General features: G+C 40.1%; 1 protein-coding gene across 2 annotated transcripts; it reads left to right on the top strand.

Annotated features, from left to right (window-relative positions):
• The first annotated feature begins 134 nt into the window (after window positions 1-134).
• On the top strand, window positions 135-15,194 carry RCN2 (reticulocalbin 2). 2 transcript variants are annotated; one of them, XM_072739184.1, is made up of 7 exons: window positions 135-428; window positions 651-756; window positions 3,774-3,970; window positions 8,842-8,955; window positions 12,703-12,799; window positions 13,681-13,823; window positions 14,358-15,194. In XM_072739184.1, exons 1-7 carry the CDS (start codon window positions 285-287, stop codon window positions 14,508-14,510), a joined length of 954 nt encoding a protein of 317 aa, XP_072595285.1. In that variant the 5' UTR covers window positions 135-284; the 3' UTR covers window positions 14,511-15,194. The 2 variants fall into 2 exon arrangements, with proteins under 2 accessions (XP_072595285.1, XP_072595286.1); XM_072739185.1 differs by having other exon boundaries at window positions 142-428; window positions 13,684-13,823.
• Window positions 15,195-18,908: the final 3,714 nt, after the last annotated feature.

The raw sequence follows: 18,908 nt of genomic DNA, 5'->3' as shown, positions 1-18,908 counted from the left end.
GTGGCTTTGCGCCGCGCCCCGCCCCGGCGTCGGGATGCCCAATCAGCGGCGCGGCCTTGCGCCCCGCCCCCCCGCCGCGGCCCGACCCGGCGTCGGGCGGCCCAATCAGCGGCGCGGCCTTGCGCCCCGCCCCCCGCCGCGCCCTATACTTACCCCGGCCCGGTCGGCCCCGCCACCGCAGGCGTCGTTGGGCCTGTGCTCCCCGCGCGCCCCCCTCCGCCGCCGCGGGCCCGAGCCCCGCCGCTCTCCTTCGTCGCCTGTGTGTGTCCGCGGCGGCCGGCGCCATGCGGCTGGGCTCGAGGCCCGCGGCGCTGGGGCTGCTGCTGCTGTGCTTGGCGGCCGCGGGGGCCGGGGACGCCGAGGAGCTGCACTACCCGCAGGGCGAGCACCGCAGCGACTACGACCGGGAGGCGCTGCTGGGCGGCCAGGTGAGGCCAGGCCCGGGGGGGCTCGCACGCCGCGGCGGCCGCGGGCTTTGTCCCGGGACACGGGGGCGGCGGGACCGGGTGACGGCCGAGCGCGCGCGGGCGGCGGGGGCCGCGGGGTCGCGGCGGGTCGCCCCACGCCGGGCGCGGGGGCTGCGGCGAGCCCTGCTCCTCCTCCATCTTGCCCGCCGCTGACGCCCCCCCGTGTCGCCTTTGCCCCCAAAGGAAGAAGTCGACGAATATGTGAAACTCTCCCCCGAAGAGCAACACAAGAGGCTGAAGTCGATCATACAGAAGATCGACCTGGACTCAGACGGCTTTCTCACCGAAAGTAAGGGCGTCCCGCACGGCTAACAATGGAGGAGTCCCTTTGTGGGACGCCGGCGGCCGGGCCGCGGGGCTGCTTGTCGCGCGCAGGTTGCCAGCGCCGCAGCGGACCGCAGGGGTTCAGTGGGTTCATGTCCGGAAGTCTCTGCATGTAGGTCCCGAGTCAGACAGTCGGTGCTTCCCCCAGGAATACGCACACCTCATTGGCCCGGTCCGTGTGTGCAGGTTGTCCACTGAACAAGCACCCTGTCCCTGCTGACTTGCATCAGTGTCCGCTGATGAGACCGCTTATGGCATTACGTGATTCGTTGGCCCCTTGACATAGGCTTCGTTAGGAATGTAAGGGTTTGCATCTTTTTTTTTTTTAGAAGTAGAAAAAAAAAAGACCTGTTGCACCCAGAGGGGTGAGTGCCTTTCTAAAATGAGGTGCAAAGCCAGGACTAGAATGCAGACTTCTTGCTCGTAATTCAGTTTGTAAATATCCTTCACATAAAAAAAAAAAGTCTGAAAAAAAAAAACACAAAAAAAGAAAACCAAAAATAAAGGTCTGAAGGGAACCTGGCTGGCTTAGTTGGTGGAGCGAGCAATTCTTGAGAACCAGCCCCACGTTGCGCATAGAGCTTACTTTAAAAAAAAAAAAAAAAAGATCTGAGCGATCTTAGGTAGGTTCTCCAGTTAGAAATGAGATGCACAGAATATTAAGAGTGCTCATTTGCTGCACAACTCTTTCTCCTCGTTGCTTAATTCAAGTGGTGAACCCTATCAACTTTCCAAGTTGATCTTTCCTTTTTTCTTTTTTAAGATTTTATTTATTTATTCATGAGAGACACAGAGAGAGAGAGAGAGAGAGGCAGAGACACAGGCAGAGGGAGAAGCAGCCTCCATGCAGGGAGCCTGATGCAGGACTGGATCCCAGGACCCCGGGGTCACACCCCGAGCCAAAGGCAGGTGCTCAACCACTGAGCCACCCAGGCGTCCCCCAAGTTGATCTTTCCAAAAAATTCAGGGGATATTTTGCTATAATTCTTTTTTTTTTTTTAAGATTTTATTTATTTATTCATTAGAGACACACAGAGAGAGAGAGAGGCAGAGACACAGGTAGAGGGAGAAGCAGGCTCCATGGAGGAGCCTGATGTGAGACCAATTCCGTGACTCCAGGATCACGCCCTGGGCTGAAGGCAGATGCTCAATCACTAGCCACCCAGGGATCCCTATTTTGCTATAATTCTTAGTTAAATGCTGCTCACCACCTAAGGACTGAAGCTGCTGGAGAGAGAATTGCAAACTAATTGGTAAATTTAAGATGTGTTGTCAGTAAAATTGCTGCCCTCGGGAATATTAAGGCTTTGGTTTCTCTACTTAAAATAAAAACAAGAGCTTTAGACTCTAGTTGCCCTCTAAGAATAGGTCTGTTTATCTTTGATTACACTAGCACAAACACAGAAGAAACTGATTTGGAAGCCTTTGTAGTACCTCTCTGTAAGGGCCTGTAAATATTCAAATATTTAATAATAAACTTTTTAAAGTTAAAAGGAACTTAGTTCCTTGCATTTTGAGAGCCAGGACTGGGCTCAGGCTCTTGCGAGAGAACTAAATTCAGTGGAAGGAGTTTGGGCTTTGGAACCAAACTTAGGTTTGAATCTGGATTCTGCTACTTACTGGCTGTGAGTCCTCAATTCCAAATAGTAATTTCTTGAGGTGTAAAAGAAATTAGAAATGGAAATGGAAAATGATTAGAATTGCCTGTTTTGAAGATCAGAGACAACATATGCAGAGGACCTGATATATAATTGTTCAATGCACAGTTGCCATAATAATTATAATTCTACCCTAATTTAGAGTTTCAGGAGTGACAAAATGTCTTTACTTTTCTATTCACCTGACCTCCCCCAGACCAATAAAGGGGTACCACTCTTTAAACCCAGTGGTATATCTTTAAACCAGATGGTATACGCTTGCTATCCTTGCAAATATTCATGCCCCCCCCCCCCACCTTTTTTCTATAATGCAATGTAGAAAATATCTCTGATTTTTTTAAGTTGATCTGAATGTGGACATTAGAGATTTAGAAACTTACCCCCTATGTCTTCAGGTACCAAGTTAAGACAGCTGTTGCAAGAAGCGCTTAAATCATAATGGCTACCCATAACTTTTGTTAAAATTTCCTCGGAAGTTTTATGATGGGTGAAGGACATACACGGTAACAATGTTTCTCAAATTTCAGTCACTTCAATACGTTTTCCTCAATTTAGGCCAGAGCCATTTACCTATCTATTATTTACTTAGTGTAGTTTTAATTCAATCCAACATAAAATTTATTTTAAAGGGAAACTTTATATTACTTTCTTTTTTTTTAATCACTTAAAAAAAAAAGATTTGTTGTTTATTCATGAAAGACACAGACTGAGAGAGAGAGGCAGTGACACAGGCAGAGGAAGAAGCAGGCCCTTCGTAGGGAGCCCGATGCAGAACTCAATCCGGGATCTGGGGATCACGACCTGAGCTGAAGGCAGGTGCCCAACCACTGAGCCACCCAGGCGTCCCTTATATTACTTTCATAAGTGGAAAACTTTTTTCTAATACGTTAGAATAAATAGGTGGTTATTAACATATTTGTACTTCCTGAGAGATCTGTGATAGCTAGCAAACATTATCTGCAATTTTGTGGATGATAATTTTTAAAAGTCAAGTACTATTTTGGCCAATTGGCAATTCATTTAACAAATAACTTATTGAGCCAGGAACTTTCTAGGCATTTAGAGTACCTCAATGAATAAAACATACCCAAACTCTGTACTCAAGGGGCTTGCATTCTATTTGGATCACATATTGTTATATTCTTAAGACTCCAAACCACTCTCACCACTTTCTGTTCTTATTTCTATGAATACAACTAGACTAATTCTCAGTATTTGAAAACACTCAAGATTTTTTCCTTTGGAGAAAGTTTAGACACCATCCACTTCCATAAATACCAAAATTACTGTCAACATTCATTTGTGTTCTGGGAAATTCTCATAGGCGAACTCAGTTCGTGGATTCAGATGTCTTTTAAGCATTATGCTATGCAAGAAGCAAAACAACAGTTTGTTGAATATGACAAAAACAATGATGGTAGTGTGTCATGGGATGAATACAACATTCAGATGTATGATCGTGTGATCGACTTTGATGAGAACACTGCTCTGGATGATGCAGAAGAGGAATCATTTAGGCAGGTGAGTGTGTGCGCAAGCTGTTCCTTTTGATCGTATCTGTTTGTTTTTCCTTCCTGCATGAATGAGCACAAGAGAGTCTGAGGTCATAGATTGGGATCGCCTTGTTCTCTGGGCAATCACCCGTTCCACTTCAGTGGTCATTTTGATGGTTTCCTTTCTGGCCATATTTTGGCCTCTTTTTCTGCACTACCTAAACTATCTTTGCATCTGTTTTTCTCACATTTGTCCTCATTTCCAGAGTTGCTTTTTAGCGTGTTTTGAATATGTATCTCAATATTTTATCTTTTGTTATAATTGAACAGTTTCCTATCATAGTTACTAAGACAATAGAGGTGCTTTCTATTTTTAAAGAGTTTAAGATTGAGTAATATTGAGTAATATTCCATCGTGTGTATATATCACACTTTATCCATCTACTGATGGATAGTTGGGTTGCCTCAACTTTTTGGCTATTGTAAATAATGCTGCTATGAACATGGGTGTACAAATACCTCGTTAAGACCCTGATTTTAATTCTTTTGGGTATACACCCCAAAATGGAATTTTTGGATCATATAGTAATTCTGTTTTCAGTTTTTTGAGGAACTGCCATATGGTCTTCCATAGAGGGTACACCATTTAAACTAACAAGTTTTTGGAGATTTAGTATCACCATGAGTTTTGTTGATTCTCATGGTTTAATTTGTCAAAATTTAAAAATGTCTTGTTCTAATGCTTCTTAAGCAAAGATGAGGAAGACAATTTTGATTTAGGAATTAAGAATTTTTAATTTAGTAATTTGTAGGAACTTTTCAAGACAAAGGACTACAAGCTTAAGAAATTGCTAGTTCAGGACGCTTGGGTGGCTCAGCAGTTGAGTGTCTGCCTTTGGCTCAGGGCGTGATCCTGGTCCGGAGATGGAGTCCCACATCCGGCTCCCAGTGTGGAGCCTGCTTCCCCCTCTGCTTGTGTCTCTGCCTCTCTCTCTGAGTCTCTCATGAATAAATAAAATCTTAAAAAAGAAAAATTGCTATTTCGTTCGATACTTTTATATTTCAGAGGTAACCATGGCAACTTTTTTTAAGATTTTATTTTATTTATTTTAAAGAGAGAAAGAACATGAAGGGAGAGGGGCAAGCAGACTCCCCCTGAGAGCATAGCCTGAAACAGGGCTCAATTCCAGGACCCTGAGATCATGACCTGAGCCAAAATCAAGATTCAGACACTTAGCTGACTGAGCCACCCAGGCACCCCATTATAAAGACATTTTTTGAAAAGATAGTTTTTTATATGTGGAAAAAATAAAACTAAATACCTTGTTGCAAACTGTTATTCCCAAAATATTAGTCAAGAGTGCTAGGAAAACAGTTGAGCCTCTTACATTCCTTAATTATCCCATTGTAGTATCTATATGCCTTTTAGTTTGTGTGTGGCCATATTTATCATTGTACATGCTACTTATCTTAGAATCATATTGGCCACTTTAACTTTTTGAGTCCTTATTGATGATTATTCTTTGACAACCCAGGAATATCTCTAAATAAGATATTATCTCATGTCTCTCTTCATGTCTCTACATAAAGTTCTAATCATAATGCTTTATTAGAATTTGATATCAATAACCCCCTAAAAGTAGACATGGGGTATAAAGATGAACTCAGAAACTTCCACATTATTCTTCAAAATAAAAAAGCAAGGATAAAGAATGAATCAGTGTTAATCAAAGTTAACAGACTTACTAACATTATACCGTAACTAATCATCAAAAGTAATTGAATATCTAAAGGAAAGGAAATTTTTCTATATGGAAGCCTAATAAAAAAACCCAGTAACAACAAAGAGGCACCTGGGTGGATCATTCAGTTAAGCTTCCAACTCTTGCTTTTAGCTCAGGTTGTGGTCTCAGGGTCTTAAGATGAAGGCCCCTGTTGGGCTCTGCACTCAGCCAGGAGTCTGTTTCTCCTGCTCCCCCCCCCCCCACTGTGTTTTCTCTCTCTCTCTCTCTCTCTCTCTCTCTCAAGTCTTTTAAAAGCCTAAAAACAGTTTGATGCTTGAATTTTACCTTATTTTTAGTAAGTTTCCATGTAGAGAATAGCGACAACCTGTAATAACAAGCCTCTTATGCTGTGAAATGTCTGAAAAAGCAGTTCTTTATGTATGATGAACAAGTATAGTCAGCACTTTGAAGCAGGATAACTAAAGTTTGGGGACCTACCTGGCAAAGTTCAATTGGTGTGACTTCCAAAGCCAGCTGTTGATGGCGCGTGTACAAGCAACATTTATTTATGTGAGATATAACCTGGCATGCGGCTAGTCAGGATCTTTAAGGCCTAGACTTTTGTGGTATCAGGTGTTAATAGATTTCCTCATGTAAAATCCTTAGTCTGCCAAAAGATGGCAGTTTTGTACTTCGCAAGTTTCTGTTACAATATAAAAATAAATGATGATGGTCATTTCTACCTTTTTACTACTGTATGTAGGTAGCACTTTCTACTACTCTCCACTAGAATACAATATTTTTACACAGAAGAAAAAAAGTGTGCTAAGATTTTATGAAACTGACAGCCTTTTTGTTATCTTTCGGCATTTTGGAAAGTCTATATTGGCTTCTTTGAGTTGCTCTTAAATTGTTTTCTTCAAATGAACATGAATAAAAATTTTATTATTTCATTTTATTTTAAAAATCTTAGAAATGTGAACCAGAAAATTACTTTCCTTAATTTTTTTAAAAACCAATCTGAGCTTGCTGAAAGAGATCCTTTCTTTCCATAGGCAAATTTGGCCAAATTCAGCTCCCACTGCTGAAACTGGACCTTTTTGCTCCAAACTGAAGGGTTCTTTCATAAGGAAATCTAAGCACTTAGTATTTTGAATGGTGGTTTATTCAAAAAGAACTTGATTGACTCAACAAAGTACCTCAAATTCTAGTTTGTCTACTTTTCCCCATGTTAAACCCCTAAACATGAAGTGTAAATTATTTGGTCTACTTATTTGAAATTAAGAAACGTTAAGTTAAAAGCAGCTATTTGGAAACAAATTTGTTCTTTTTCTGTCATGATTTGGTAAGTGTAACTGGCTAGTGGAATCTGGATGGTTTAAAAGATGAATTCTTGGGGGAAGAGTAAATCAGTCATTGTAAAAGAACTAGTGTTTCAGTAAATGACTGCTACCTAACTAACCTCTATTCTAGAAAACTGAAAAGAGCATTTCTCTCAACAGTGAGACACATAAATTACAAGCTCCTAAAATATTTGAAATGGTGTGTATTTTTTTTAAGTGCTGTTTAATACATACAGTTTATAGAAAAGAGAGTTCTTCCCAGTAATACTCAAAATGGAATTTACGGAGGATTAGCAGTATAGCACTATTGGCTTCCAAGGCTCTTGATTACAGAATTACCTTTGAGAAATGCATTAAAAGCAGCCTTGTCTCTAATAGCTGCTACTTGATTTACTTCTTGAGCATAATTTACAAAAAGAGAAAAAGAAAGGTGGGTGAGAAAGTAGAAAAGTGTGTTTACTTAACCTCAAAATAGGTCCTCTTCAGCTTTTGATGTGTTTATGCCTGAGCATACATAATTATTAGGACTATAAAGAGATTACCAAGAGTAGGCTTCCAAATATTAGATACCTATACCAAAAATATTCTTAAATGAGGACTATTTTTCTAAAACCTGTTAACATTTTTGCAAAGTCATTCCAAGGACCAGAAACAATTTGAAAATGACATATCAAGGGACGCCTGGGTGGCTCAGTGGTTGAGCATCAGCTTTCTGCTCCGGGTGGGATGCCTGGGATCAGGTGGGATGCCTGGGATCGAGTCCCACATTGGGAGCCTAATAGGGAGCCTGCTTCTCCCTCTGCCTATGTCTGCCTCTCTCTGTGTCTCTCATGAAGGAAGGAAGGAAGGAAGGAAGGAAGGAAGGAAGGAAGGAAGGAAGGAAGGAAGGAAGGAAGAAAAAAAAGAAAAGAAAAGAAAAGAAAGAAGAAGAAAATGACATGAAGAATTAATATGTAGTCTGAATTTATTGCTTTTTGGGCACTCAAAAAAGCTGAGATTATTTTTTAGTTTTTTTTTTTTAATTTTTATTTATTTATTTATTCATGAGAGACACAGAGAGAGAAAGAGGCAGAGACACAGGCAGAGGGAGAAGCAGGCTCCATGCAGGGAGCCTGACATGGGACTCGATCCCGGGTCTCCAGGATCACGCCCTGGGCTGAAGGCGGCGCTAAACTGCTGAGCCACCTGGGCTGCCCTATTTTTTAGTTTTTAAGATTTTAATATTATTTATGCATGAGAGATAAAGAGAGGCAGAGACACAGAGGGAGAAGGACGCTCCCTGCAGGGAACCCAATGCAGGACTTGATCCTGAGACCCCGGGGTCACACCCTGAGCCAAAGACAGACGCCAACCACTGAACCACCCAGGCGTCCCCTCTGACACCCCTCTCAATAAACCATTTAATTTCCATTTTCTATCAGTAATAATAATATGTAACACATTACATCTTTAAATGCTAAGGTTTTCTAATTGTTTGATAAAGATCCTCATCCCAGTTGTTTAATAGACATTTTTATCCTGATTTTATATTTGAGGAAACTAGAAACATTAAGCAATTTGCCCTAACTTAAGCAAAATGCCCTTATCACAACTGGTAAGTGGCATTGCTGGAATTCAGACCTGCATCTCTGACTCTAACGCAATAGAGTCTGTGTCTCTATTGCTTCCCATAAATGTTTGTTATTTTTCTAACCTACCTTCCAAGGGATAATGTGAAGATGAAATAATGTATGAGAATGTACTTTAGATTTCACATGTCATTTTCAAAGTATGTATAATGATGTTTCCACATGGATGAGACCTTAATCATGTCCAATGTTTAATTTTCAAAGCTTCATTTAAAGGACAAGAAGCGATTTGAGAAAGCAAACCAAGATTCAAGTCCTGGTTTGAATCTTGAAGAATTTATTGCTTTTGAGCATCCTGAAGAAGTTGATTATATGACGGTAAGGAAGAAGTGTTTTGAGCGAATTCTTGAGTGACCAAAACTTTAAAACCTGTTTTTTTCTAAGTCATTAAGATGAATTGTATGACAACTGGAATTTTAAGAGACAGCAAGATCCAGAGTTCTCCCCACTTAAGATTAGAGGTGGGAAAGGTGGGAGGAGGGGTGCTGATGAGAGAGAAGGTAAATCTCCCTGGCTGTTTTCTCCCTCATACCCACGTTACCTTCATTGCCTTCCTCATCCTTTCGGAGCTTTCAGAGTTTTCTCTGCTTTCCAATATCAGTAACATCAGTACTTCCTATTTCATTTACAGCATCAGTTGCAAAAACCTTGGGTCTGGGAAAACATGTCCTTTGGATCCCTCGGGGTGGGAGGGTGCAGCTGCTACTGGCTAATGTATTTGCAACAAGAAGCATAATGAGTCCTCTCATCCCTTTAGTACTTAAAAGAAGTACCAGTTCTTCAGAATTTAGTCTCTACCACAACTTGGCAAGCTTCTTGAGGAGAGAAACTATTATGTTGGAGAAAAGACTAATATAGCAAATAGCTTTATAGAAAATAGACTAAACAGTTATATTGAGGCTTATTGCCTAACCTCAGCCTCTAGTTGTATGGCTTGGTTCTCTGGGTATTTCAGGGACGGAAGACGTAGTAGCTTTATGTTACAAGGGTCATGGTTAGAAGCTGCTGCCTTGAATAACAAGGCTCTAGATAATGTTTTTTTCCATAGCTGAGGGGTGAGAGATGACCGTTGCCGCCACTTTGGCCACTGGGGCTTCTGATTTCTTGCTTGGCACAAAAAACAGAATTAATTTTAGAATAGTGTTGGGTGCAATTTGTTTAAATGCCAGCATTGAGACAAGCTAATTGAACCCTACCTAGCGTGGCAGGCAGAGCATGCTGGATATTGGTTCTCTGGGGAATTAAGGAATAATTGAAGACTGGGGATGGGAGTGACCGATGAAAGCAGTGAAATAATTTGGACATAATGTACTATGGCCCCAGAGTACGATGTGACAATGGAATGAAATGGACATGAACAATATTTTGTTGTTGTTTTTTGGTTGTTGTTTTTTTTTTTAAGGATTTTATATTTATTTATGAGAAACACAGAGGCAGAGACAGGCAGAGGGAGAAGCAGACTCCCTATAGGGAGCCCAATGCAGGACTCAATCCCAGGACCCCAAGATCACGACCTAAGCCAAAGGCAGACGCTCAACTCCTAAGCTACCCAGGCATCCTTTTGGGGTTTTTAAAAAAGATTTTATTTATTCATTCATGAGAATGAATGAACAGAGAGGCAGAGACATAGCCAGAGGGAGAAGCAGGCTCCCTGCAGGGAGCCCAAAGCAGGACTCGATCCCAGGACCCCGGATCACAGCCTGAGCCAAAGGCAGATGCTCAACCACTGAGCCACCCAGGTGCTCCATGAACAACATTTTGAAGAGAGCGCAAGCAGGAATGTTGACTAAGCACAGGAAGGGTCAGAAATGACTGAGGTTTTGAGCTTGTGTAAAATGATTGAAATGGTAGTACCGTTGACAGAATGGGGTGTGTCAGGATGGGAAAGGATATTCTTCGGTTGTGCCCAGTTGGAGTTGATTATAGCACATAAGAGGTGTGACCATAATGTGGTATCTCAGAGCAGCTTCTTAATTCGTATTTACCTTAATTTGTTTTGGTGTATACCTTTTTACATTTAAGGCTATATTTGATAAAGGAAAAAGCAGGGTGCAAGATCAACCAGGTAATTTTACTTTGGCTTAAAAATTAGAATTTAGAGATACTTTCATTCTTGCAGTTCCAAAATTTCTTTGAACCATGGCAACATTATTGAAATAAGCCTGTTGTTTCCCAAGAGGATTACTTGAATGGAGGAATCATCATTTTAATTAGTGATTCTTAACTTCTGTTGGATCACAGACTCTTTTAAAAGTAAGGAGCAATTGGAGTGCCTGGGTGGCTCAGTAGGTTAAGCATCCTACTCTTGATTTTGGCTCAGGTCATGATCTCAGAGTTGTGAGATCAAGCCTAGCGCCCGGCTCTGCACTGGTGTGAAGCCTGCTTAGGATTCTCTCTCCCTTGCCCTCTATCCTTCCCCTTCCCCCCTCCATCCTCACAGTCGGATTCCTGTGCATGCACTCTCACAAAAATAATAAATTATTTTTATTATTATATTTCTGGACTCTACAAAAAAATCACATATTATCATACAAAATATGGAATTATAATTTCAGGAGATTTTCACATTCTCCAAAGTCATCTTTGGATCTCCAGTTAAGATCTCCTGATTTCTATATATAAAATCTGTAACATTTGATGTTTTTAGAAGCTAACAACTTGTATTTAAGTGTTATTTTATACAGATGTAAAGGAAACCCTTGGGTTTGGCTAGAATTGGAGACTTTGAGAATATAATTTTGTTACAATTGTGATGGTAGAGTCTAGATCGAAAGGTGTTTGGGTAGCAACAGGTAGTAAAGAAATGAGAAGGGTCAATGGAAGCTATAAGACATCTGGCATGGAAGAAAAGAAACCAGGATAAGATGTGTTTAAAGGTATAGAAGGAGGTAACAGAGAAGTGATTGGCACTTTAGAAGAGGCCTGAGTTAAGAGGGAAAGAAAGCACTCAGGAAATGAGCAAGTATGGGATCTAGGAAGAATGTTGGGGGCCTCACCCTAGAGAAGGGGGTAGGATAACTAACTCCTGATATTGAGAGAAGGATGAGAGAAATAGGCATAAAAATAGAGGTAATTAAAGATGAGAATGCAATGCTGGTTAACAGGCATTACAGAAAACCTGTACCTTTTTTGGAAAAATGTGCAGGTCTTTGCCAAGAGAGTATTTAGAGAGCGTTGCAGTAAGACTCAAAGTGGAATTTTCAAAAAACAGCTTTAGAGCATGTTAGGGAAACTGAGGCATAGACAGACTTCCAAGCTACAATGAGAGCCCACTGAAATGAGAAAAAATTAATTTATAAGGATTAGGTTTATATTTCTGTTTCTCTTTCTTTTAGACTTTATGATTCTGGAATAAAGGAGACCATGATGTGGGTCTGCTGTGCAGGGTGGAAACTGGCAAAGTAAGAAAAGGTAGAAGAAGATATAGGAAGATAATAAGGAAAGTACTGAAAAGGCTGATCATTAAACAGGTCATCTTGGGTCAAGTATAACTAGAAAGGATGTAATCTTTGGGTTAGAGAGGACTGGTTGATAAGAAGCCATGATAAGAATGAGAAACAGATCTGGGGCAGTTTGGGGTAGATGGCATAGATTTGGTGGAAGAGGAAGCAAGAAGGTGCAGGTTTATGGGGGACTGGCACCTTTGATTTACATCGGGAGGCAGAACAATAGTTCTATGCAAAGGGATCTAAGATAAAGGTTCTTTTGGGGTTGTTAATGGACTGGAGGGAAAGTGAAGTTAAGGAAGACCAGGGTAGTAAGAAGTGTCCTTCTGGAGAAGAAGGGGAACATGTAGAAAATAGTGTGACTTTAGGGCCCAGGTTGTTTAGGAGGGCAAAGTGGAGTTCTCCACAGTAGAAGCTTAAAAATGTTGAATTTAAAGCTATTCGATATTTGTGGTTTTATTCCTCCCTATAAATCCCATTGTTTATCTAGATTGTTTTGCAAGAGTAGACAACAAAAATGAATACTCCTAAAGAAGTCTATACTGGAATAGATTCAGATGGTGGTGGGAAAATTTTGTGACTAATTGTTTTACTTTGTCTTTTTATGAACATGCAATAGGAATTTGTCATTCAGGAAGCTTTAGAAGAACATGATAAAAATGGTGATGGATTTGTTAGTTTAGAAGAATTTCTTGGTGACTACAGACGGGATCCAAGTAAGTACCCTGGGTGTGTGGAAGGAGGAAATAAAGCATGGAGTTAAAAAAGAAAGAAACTGAGAGACAGTCTTGCCCATCGAGAGCTCTGTGTGACAGAGGGAAGTGGACCAAGAGGACCTGCGCCTGATTTCTGCTTGTTCTACCAGGTTAAATATAATACAAGCAAAACAGTAGGACTTAACCAGCTTATGTGAGAATCTGTCTTGCTCACTTTTAGTTCACATCTGGATTCAAACATTTTTCTCCCTTTTCAAACAAATATAATGTAATGTTCAGTTCAAATGAGTGAGGAAGTAAAGGTTGATGTTTTTAAACAAAATCCTGTACCTTTGCATGTAGATCTTAAAAGAAAGACACAAAATACTGTAAATACTGCTATAGACTGTGGAAGGTGTCTCACTGAGTGTTTGAAATATGAGGAGTTTGCATATGCAGCTTTTTCTCTTCACAGCTGTCTTTTCAGAATTGTCTAAAAGCAACAGTTACTGCAAATTTCGCTTTAAAATCACACATGGTTTTCTTGATAAGCACATGTAGAAAGCTTTATATAGTCACACGATGTACATAAAAACATTACCCAGCTCAACTGTGGCAAAACTACGATGTTTCTGAACAAGGAACAGAAGTTAATAGACTTACTAGTTTGTGATAAGACACATCAATTTACAAACCCTAAGTCGTTTAGACTTAGGTGTCACTTGAAAATTATATAGTGTGTACTTATGTCAGGACTTTTCAGGTAAGTAGATCTGTTTCATTGGGCTTCCTTTATGTAGCAAGCTTTAAGTTCATTTCCTTTATGCCAGGGATGTACCAAACCTCTTATTGGATACATGTTATATTGTGTATGCATATCGTGTTTTATTTCTTCTATTAAGCAGCAAATGAAGATCCAGAGTGGATACTGGTTGAGAAAGATAGGTTCCTGAATGATTATGACAAAGATAATGATGGCAGACTTGACCCCCAAGAGCTGTTGTCTTGGGTAGTACCCAATAATCAGGGCATTGCCCAAGAAGAGGTGAGTGTTACGAAGGGACTGTATCTCCTCCCCGCCCCCCCCCCCCGCCCCCCCAGATTCGGTGCTATTGGTAGGAAGTTCAAAGCCTTAAGCTGAAGAAAGAAGTAATGCAGTTGTTTATTTAGGATGTGTGCATTGCTGTTTCTTGACTTAAATCTGTCACCTGTTTTAGATTGTCAAGGAGACAAGGAAGTTAAGATTATATCATGTATTAATTTGATCGTACAGTGATTTAAATAATAAAAGTTTATCATTTACCTGTAGGGGCCCAAAGTGGGTTATATTAATTTGCCTTAACCTTGAGATATCCTAAATTGGAGTTGAGTGTGGAATGGAGGCAGAACCTAGCAGAAATTAAGAAAGGAGGGGATAATGAGAAAAGCTGTAGACAGCCCCAGTTATAATAAATAATAGTTTGAGATACTCAGCAGTGAGTACTTAGCATACCTAAATGACTTTGACAAATCAAATCACATTGAAACATGAACATCCTGCTGAAAATATTAATTATACTTGATTTGTTTTGTTTTAAAGGCTCTTCACCTAATTGATGAAATGGATTTGAACAGTGACAGAAAGCTCTCTGAAGCAGAGATTCTGGAGAACCAGGACTTGTTTCTTACCAGTGAAGCCACAGATTATGGCAGACAGCTTCATGATGAATATTTCTATCATGATGAGCTTTAATCCCTGGGTAGATCTGAATAGAATACTGTCTTCTTTTATAATTAAGTTACCAACTTTACTTTGTGATAAAATACTGATGTTATATTTTACACTCAAGTCTTACCACAGTCAAAATTATCTTAAATGTAGATTGTAATTTTGGCCTTTTTAAAAGAAAAACCAAACCAAACCTGGTATTTATTTCAAAATGTATTGAAATAAAACAATATTGTGCCATATGACAACAAAATCTTTACTAAATATTCCATCTGTTAGTATTGTATTGTGGGAAATTTGAGTTCTATTTCCATACTTGAAAAAAATGGAGGATTTTAGAGATGCCTGAACAATATTATTTAAATAGTACGTGACTGAGCTATCAATTTTTCTTTTGTTTTAAGTAGGTTTAACTTGGGAACTGACAGAAAGGACATTGTTTTTAGATTTAGCATTTTATTTTAAATCCTTTAAAGGAACCTTTAGAAGGACTTATACCTCACATTTTTAATGTTGAGAAGTTCTGCTTACTTTTAAAATGGTTTCTATAAAGGGTTTTATTGTATGAAATAGAACTTTATATTTTTGCATATGTATAGATAGTAATTATATTTAATGTGTAACTATAGCATTATGGTGTGTGGAATTTGACATTGTCCAGAACTCTTCATTTTTGACTGATTAAAAATGAAATGTCCTATCTTTTTATATGTTTGTTTGTTTTTCTTTGATCTCCCAGATAAACCTTGAATTTAGCATAGGTTTTGTTAAATTATACATTATCTTATCCATTCTTGTATTTGGGTAGTGAGTGTTCTCCAACCTTTAATTATTCTTGCTGCATATTGTTATTTTGTTTTTGTTTTTGTTTTCTTTTTTGATATAAGAATCATGTTACAATTGAATGTATACCTGACATATTTCAATTGCTATTGTAGTAAATGTGGTCTTGCTGTTTGGTGCTAGAAATAATCCTAAGAATTACACAGGTTGAAAATCAGCATTAGAGCTGGTTAGTTATCAATGGTAGAACTCAATATGTTATACTGAAAGTAAAATCTTACTTGTTTTGTATTTGTACCTAAATTGTCAGTTTTATTCTTATTCTGGAGACCAAGTTATTTACCTTTGGGGGGAATAAGAAAAGTGAAAAGATGAGGAATTTGTGTTTTCCTAGCCCTTACCCACAGATAGCTTTTCTTTCTTTTTAAAAAAATTAGTTTTACTTGTGAGAGAGGAGGCCAGCTACCTCTTCTGTTAATTTTTTCTCAGAATAAAGTTGTGTCCTCTGTGGCACACCTGGCATCAGGGGGGCTTAATGAGCCCTTAATGATTATTTGGGAAAACCTGAAGCTCTTTTCTAATAGAATTGACAGCATCTGCCTACCTCTCTCCCGTCTCCATCTTTGCTGTTGTGAAATGTGGGTGCAAGTTGTAAACTTTTATACCATACTGATAGCTTGCTTACCCTGGTATCTAAAATATAAGGTTTTCTTTTTAACCTATAACACCTATCTGGTCACAGCAGTTTAAGAATTAAAGATAGACCATTATTACTCACTTGTCACTTGTCAGCCTTAGTGGGATATTTGGAATAACTAGTTTGATAAGTGTAATAACTTTTTGTTACTAGATTATTCAAAATCTATACCAGAATTGTTAGATCATTGGACCAGATTTTATTTTCATCCTAATGAGTTAAGAATTAGCATTCTAGGGCACCTGGGGGGCTCAGTTGGTTAAGCATCTGCCTTCAGCTCGGGTCATGACCCCGAGTCCTGGGATCGAGCCCCACATCAGGCTCCCTGGTCCGTGGGGAATCTGTTTCTTCTCTTCCCTCTGCCCCTCTCTCCCACTCCCCAATTGTGCTCTCTCTCTCAAATGAATAAAACCTTTTTAAAAAATAGCATTCTACATTCAGCCATGATATCATGCAGATATAAGAATTTTGGTGACATTATTAGTGTTCACTAATCTCTGTTCTTAAATTCCTGGCAAGAGGAAGTTACACTTCCTAGCCCCCTTGCAGGTAGACAGTAGCTACTTCTTACCAGTTAAAAGTGAGTGGAAATAGTGTTTGTCACTCCCACACTAGGACAGTGACAATTGTATTTCCTTTCCTATGGCATTGGAGAGAAGACCACTGAGGCCTTCAACTAATCATGTCCACTGATGACGTGGTGGGCCACAGGATCCAAGGGGGGCCTTAATCCCTGAGTGACCTTCAGTGGACTTTGATGATCAAAAAGTAAACTATTATGGGGCACATGGGTGGCTCAGGCAGTTGGGCGTCTGCCTTCAGCTCGGCATGATCCCAGGGTCCTGGGATGGAGCCCTGCGTTGGGCTCTCTGCTCAGCAAGGAGTCTGCATCTGCTTTTCCCTCTGTCCCTCCCACCTGCTTGTCCTCTTCTCTCAAATAAATAAATAAAATCTTTAGAAATAAGAATAAATTTTTACTATGTTAAGCCACTGAGATCTGGTGTGAGGAGGAACGTATATGTTTAATCACAGAGCCTAACTTATCCTGAGTGAAGATTTGGTATTAAACAATTGGCTTTTATAAGCATACAGAGAAAAAAAAAACCATCTCCTTAAAAAGAGTTTCTGTATCTTCTGCTAAGTCAAACTAGAAAAATTTATTTTAAAAAAAAAATTTATTTTTTTTGCATTTTAATATTAGTAAACCTTAAAAATAAAGCTTTTTTATTTTGATAGAATTAGGAAAATTTGAATTAGTCCTTATAGCATGAGAGTAAAAATAGAATGTGCCTTTCTAAATTGTTGGCTGGTCCTAGCTAAAGCACTTAATCACTTCCATTGTTGGACTGCAGGTACTACTTCACAGTGGAAAAGCAGACAGAATTTGTACAAATCAATGTATATGGGGTTCTGATTGGACAAATTTGGAGGACAGAAAATGACTTGTCTAGTTTGTGAAATGAATTTAAAGGAAGCCAAGACATTCAGGGTAAAAGCCATGATGCCATATTTGCCTTCCTTCTTTCTACTGCAGTTTTTTTGTGTTTTTTTTTTTTGTTTTTGTTTTTGTTTTCTTAAGATAGGCTTTATTTTTTAGAGCACATACAGGTCCACAGCAAAATTGAGCAAACAGTACAATGATTTTCTTTTTTTTTTTTTTAATTTAATTTATTTTTTTAAAGATTTTATTTATTTATTCATGAGAGACACACAGAGAGAGAGAGGCAGTGACAGGCAGAGGGAGAAGCAGGCTCCACGCAGGGAGCCCGATGTGGGACTCAATCCTGAGACTCCAGGGTCACGCCCTGGGCTGAAGGCAGAGGCCAAACCACTGAACCACCAGGGATCCCCAAGGTACAGCGATTTTCTATGCAAAATTTCTGCTCACCACATATGCACAGCCTTCGTGTTCCCCAAATCCTGCACCAGAATGGGTATTTGTTACAATCAAGGAACCTACGTTGACATATTGTTACCCGAAGACCATAGTTTACATTAGGATTTACTCTTGGTGTTGCCCATTCTGTGAGTTTGGACAAATATATAATGACATGTATCCACCATTATAGTATACAGAGTAGTTCCATTGCCTTAAGAATCCTCTCTGGGGATCCCCGGGTGCCTCAGCAGTTGGGTACCTGCCTTGGGCCCAGGGCGTGATGCTGGGGTCCCAGGATCGAGTTCCACATCAGACTCCCTGCGTGGGACCTGCTTCTCCCTCTGCCTGTGTCTGCCTCTCTCTCTCTCTCTACCTCTGTCTCTCATGAATAAATAAAATATTTTTTTAAAAAAAGAATCCTCTCTGGGCAGCCCAGGTGGCTCAGCGGTTTAGCACCACCTTCAGCCCAGGGTGTGATCCTGGAGACCCAGGATCGAGTCCACATCGGGCTCCCTGCATGGAGCCTGCTTCTCCCTCTGCCTGCCTCTCTCTCTCTGTGTCTCTCATGAATAAATAATTTTTTTTTTAAAGTATCCTCTCTGCCTATTTACCCTCCCCACCCAGCCCTTAGCAACCACTGAATTTACTGTCTCCAGTTCTGTCTTTTCAAAAATGTCATGTAGTTAGAATCATACAGTATGTAGCCCTTTGAGATTCCTTTGCAGGTTTAAATATAAGAATAAATCTGTGTTGTTTCTCTAAAGGTATTTGTGTAACGATATTTTAAGTGAGAAATTTCTACTTAAACTATGAAGTCTTTTCCATTTCGAAAAATGGTCTAGTAAAGACAATCAGAGTCAAATTTTTGTTTTGAGATAGAGAGTAGGGGTGAGGGACAGAGGGAGAGGGAGAGAGAGAATCACAAACAGGCTCCACACCGATGGGGCCTGACGTGGGGCTCAATCTCTCGCCCCTGAGATCATGTCCTGAGCTGAAATCAAGAGTCGGACACTGGCTGCCTGAGTGGCTCAGCAGTCCCAAGGATGGAGTCCAGCACTGGGCT

This window comes from Vulpes vulpes, chromosome 15 (genome assembly GCF_048418805.1).
Source record: "Vulpes vulpes isolate BD-2025 chromosome 15, VulVul3, whole genome shotgun sequence".
NCBI classification, from domain to species: domain Eukaryota; kingdom Metazoa; phylum Chordata; class Mammalia; order Carnivora; family Canidae; genus Vulpes; species Vulpes vulpes.
This window is presented reverse-complemented; position numbering and strand designations above follow the sequence as displayed.

Coding starts and splice junctions, on each gene's coding strand:
- RCN2 (XM_072739184.1), top strand. CDS start 285: ATGCGGCTGGGCTCGAGGCCCGCGGCGCTGGGGCTGCTGCTGCTGTGC. Junction 757..3,773: donor AGACGGCTTTCTCACCGAAA/GTAAGGGCGTCC, acceptor AAATTCTCATAG/GCGAACTCAGTTCGTGGATT. Junction 8,956..12,702: donor AAGAAGTTGATTATATGACG/GTAAGGAAGAAG, acceptor AACATGCAATAG/GAATTTGTCATTCAGGAAGC.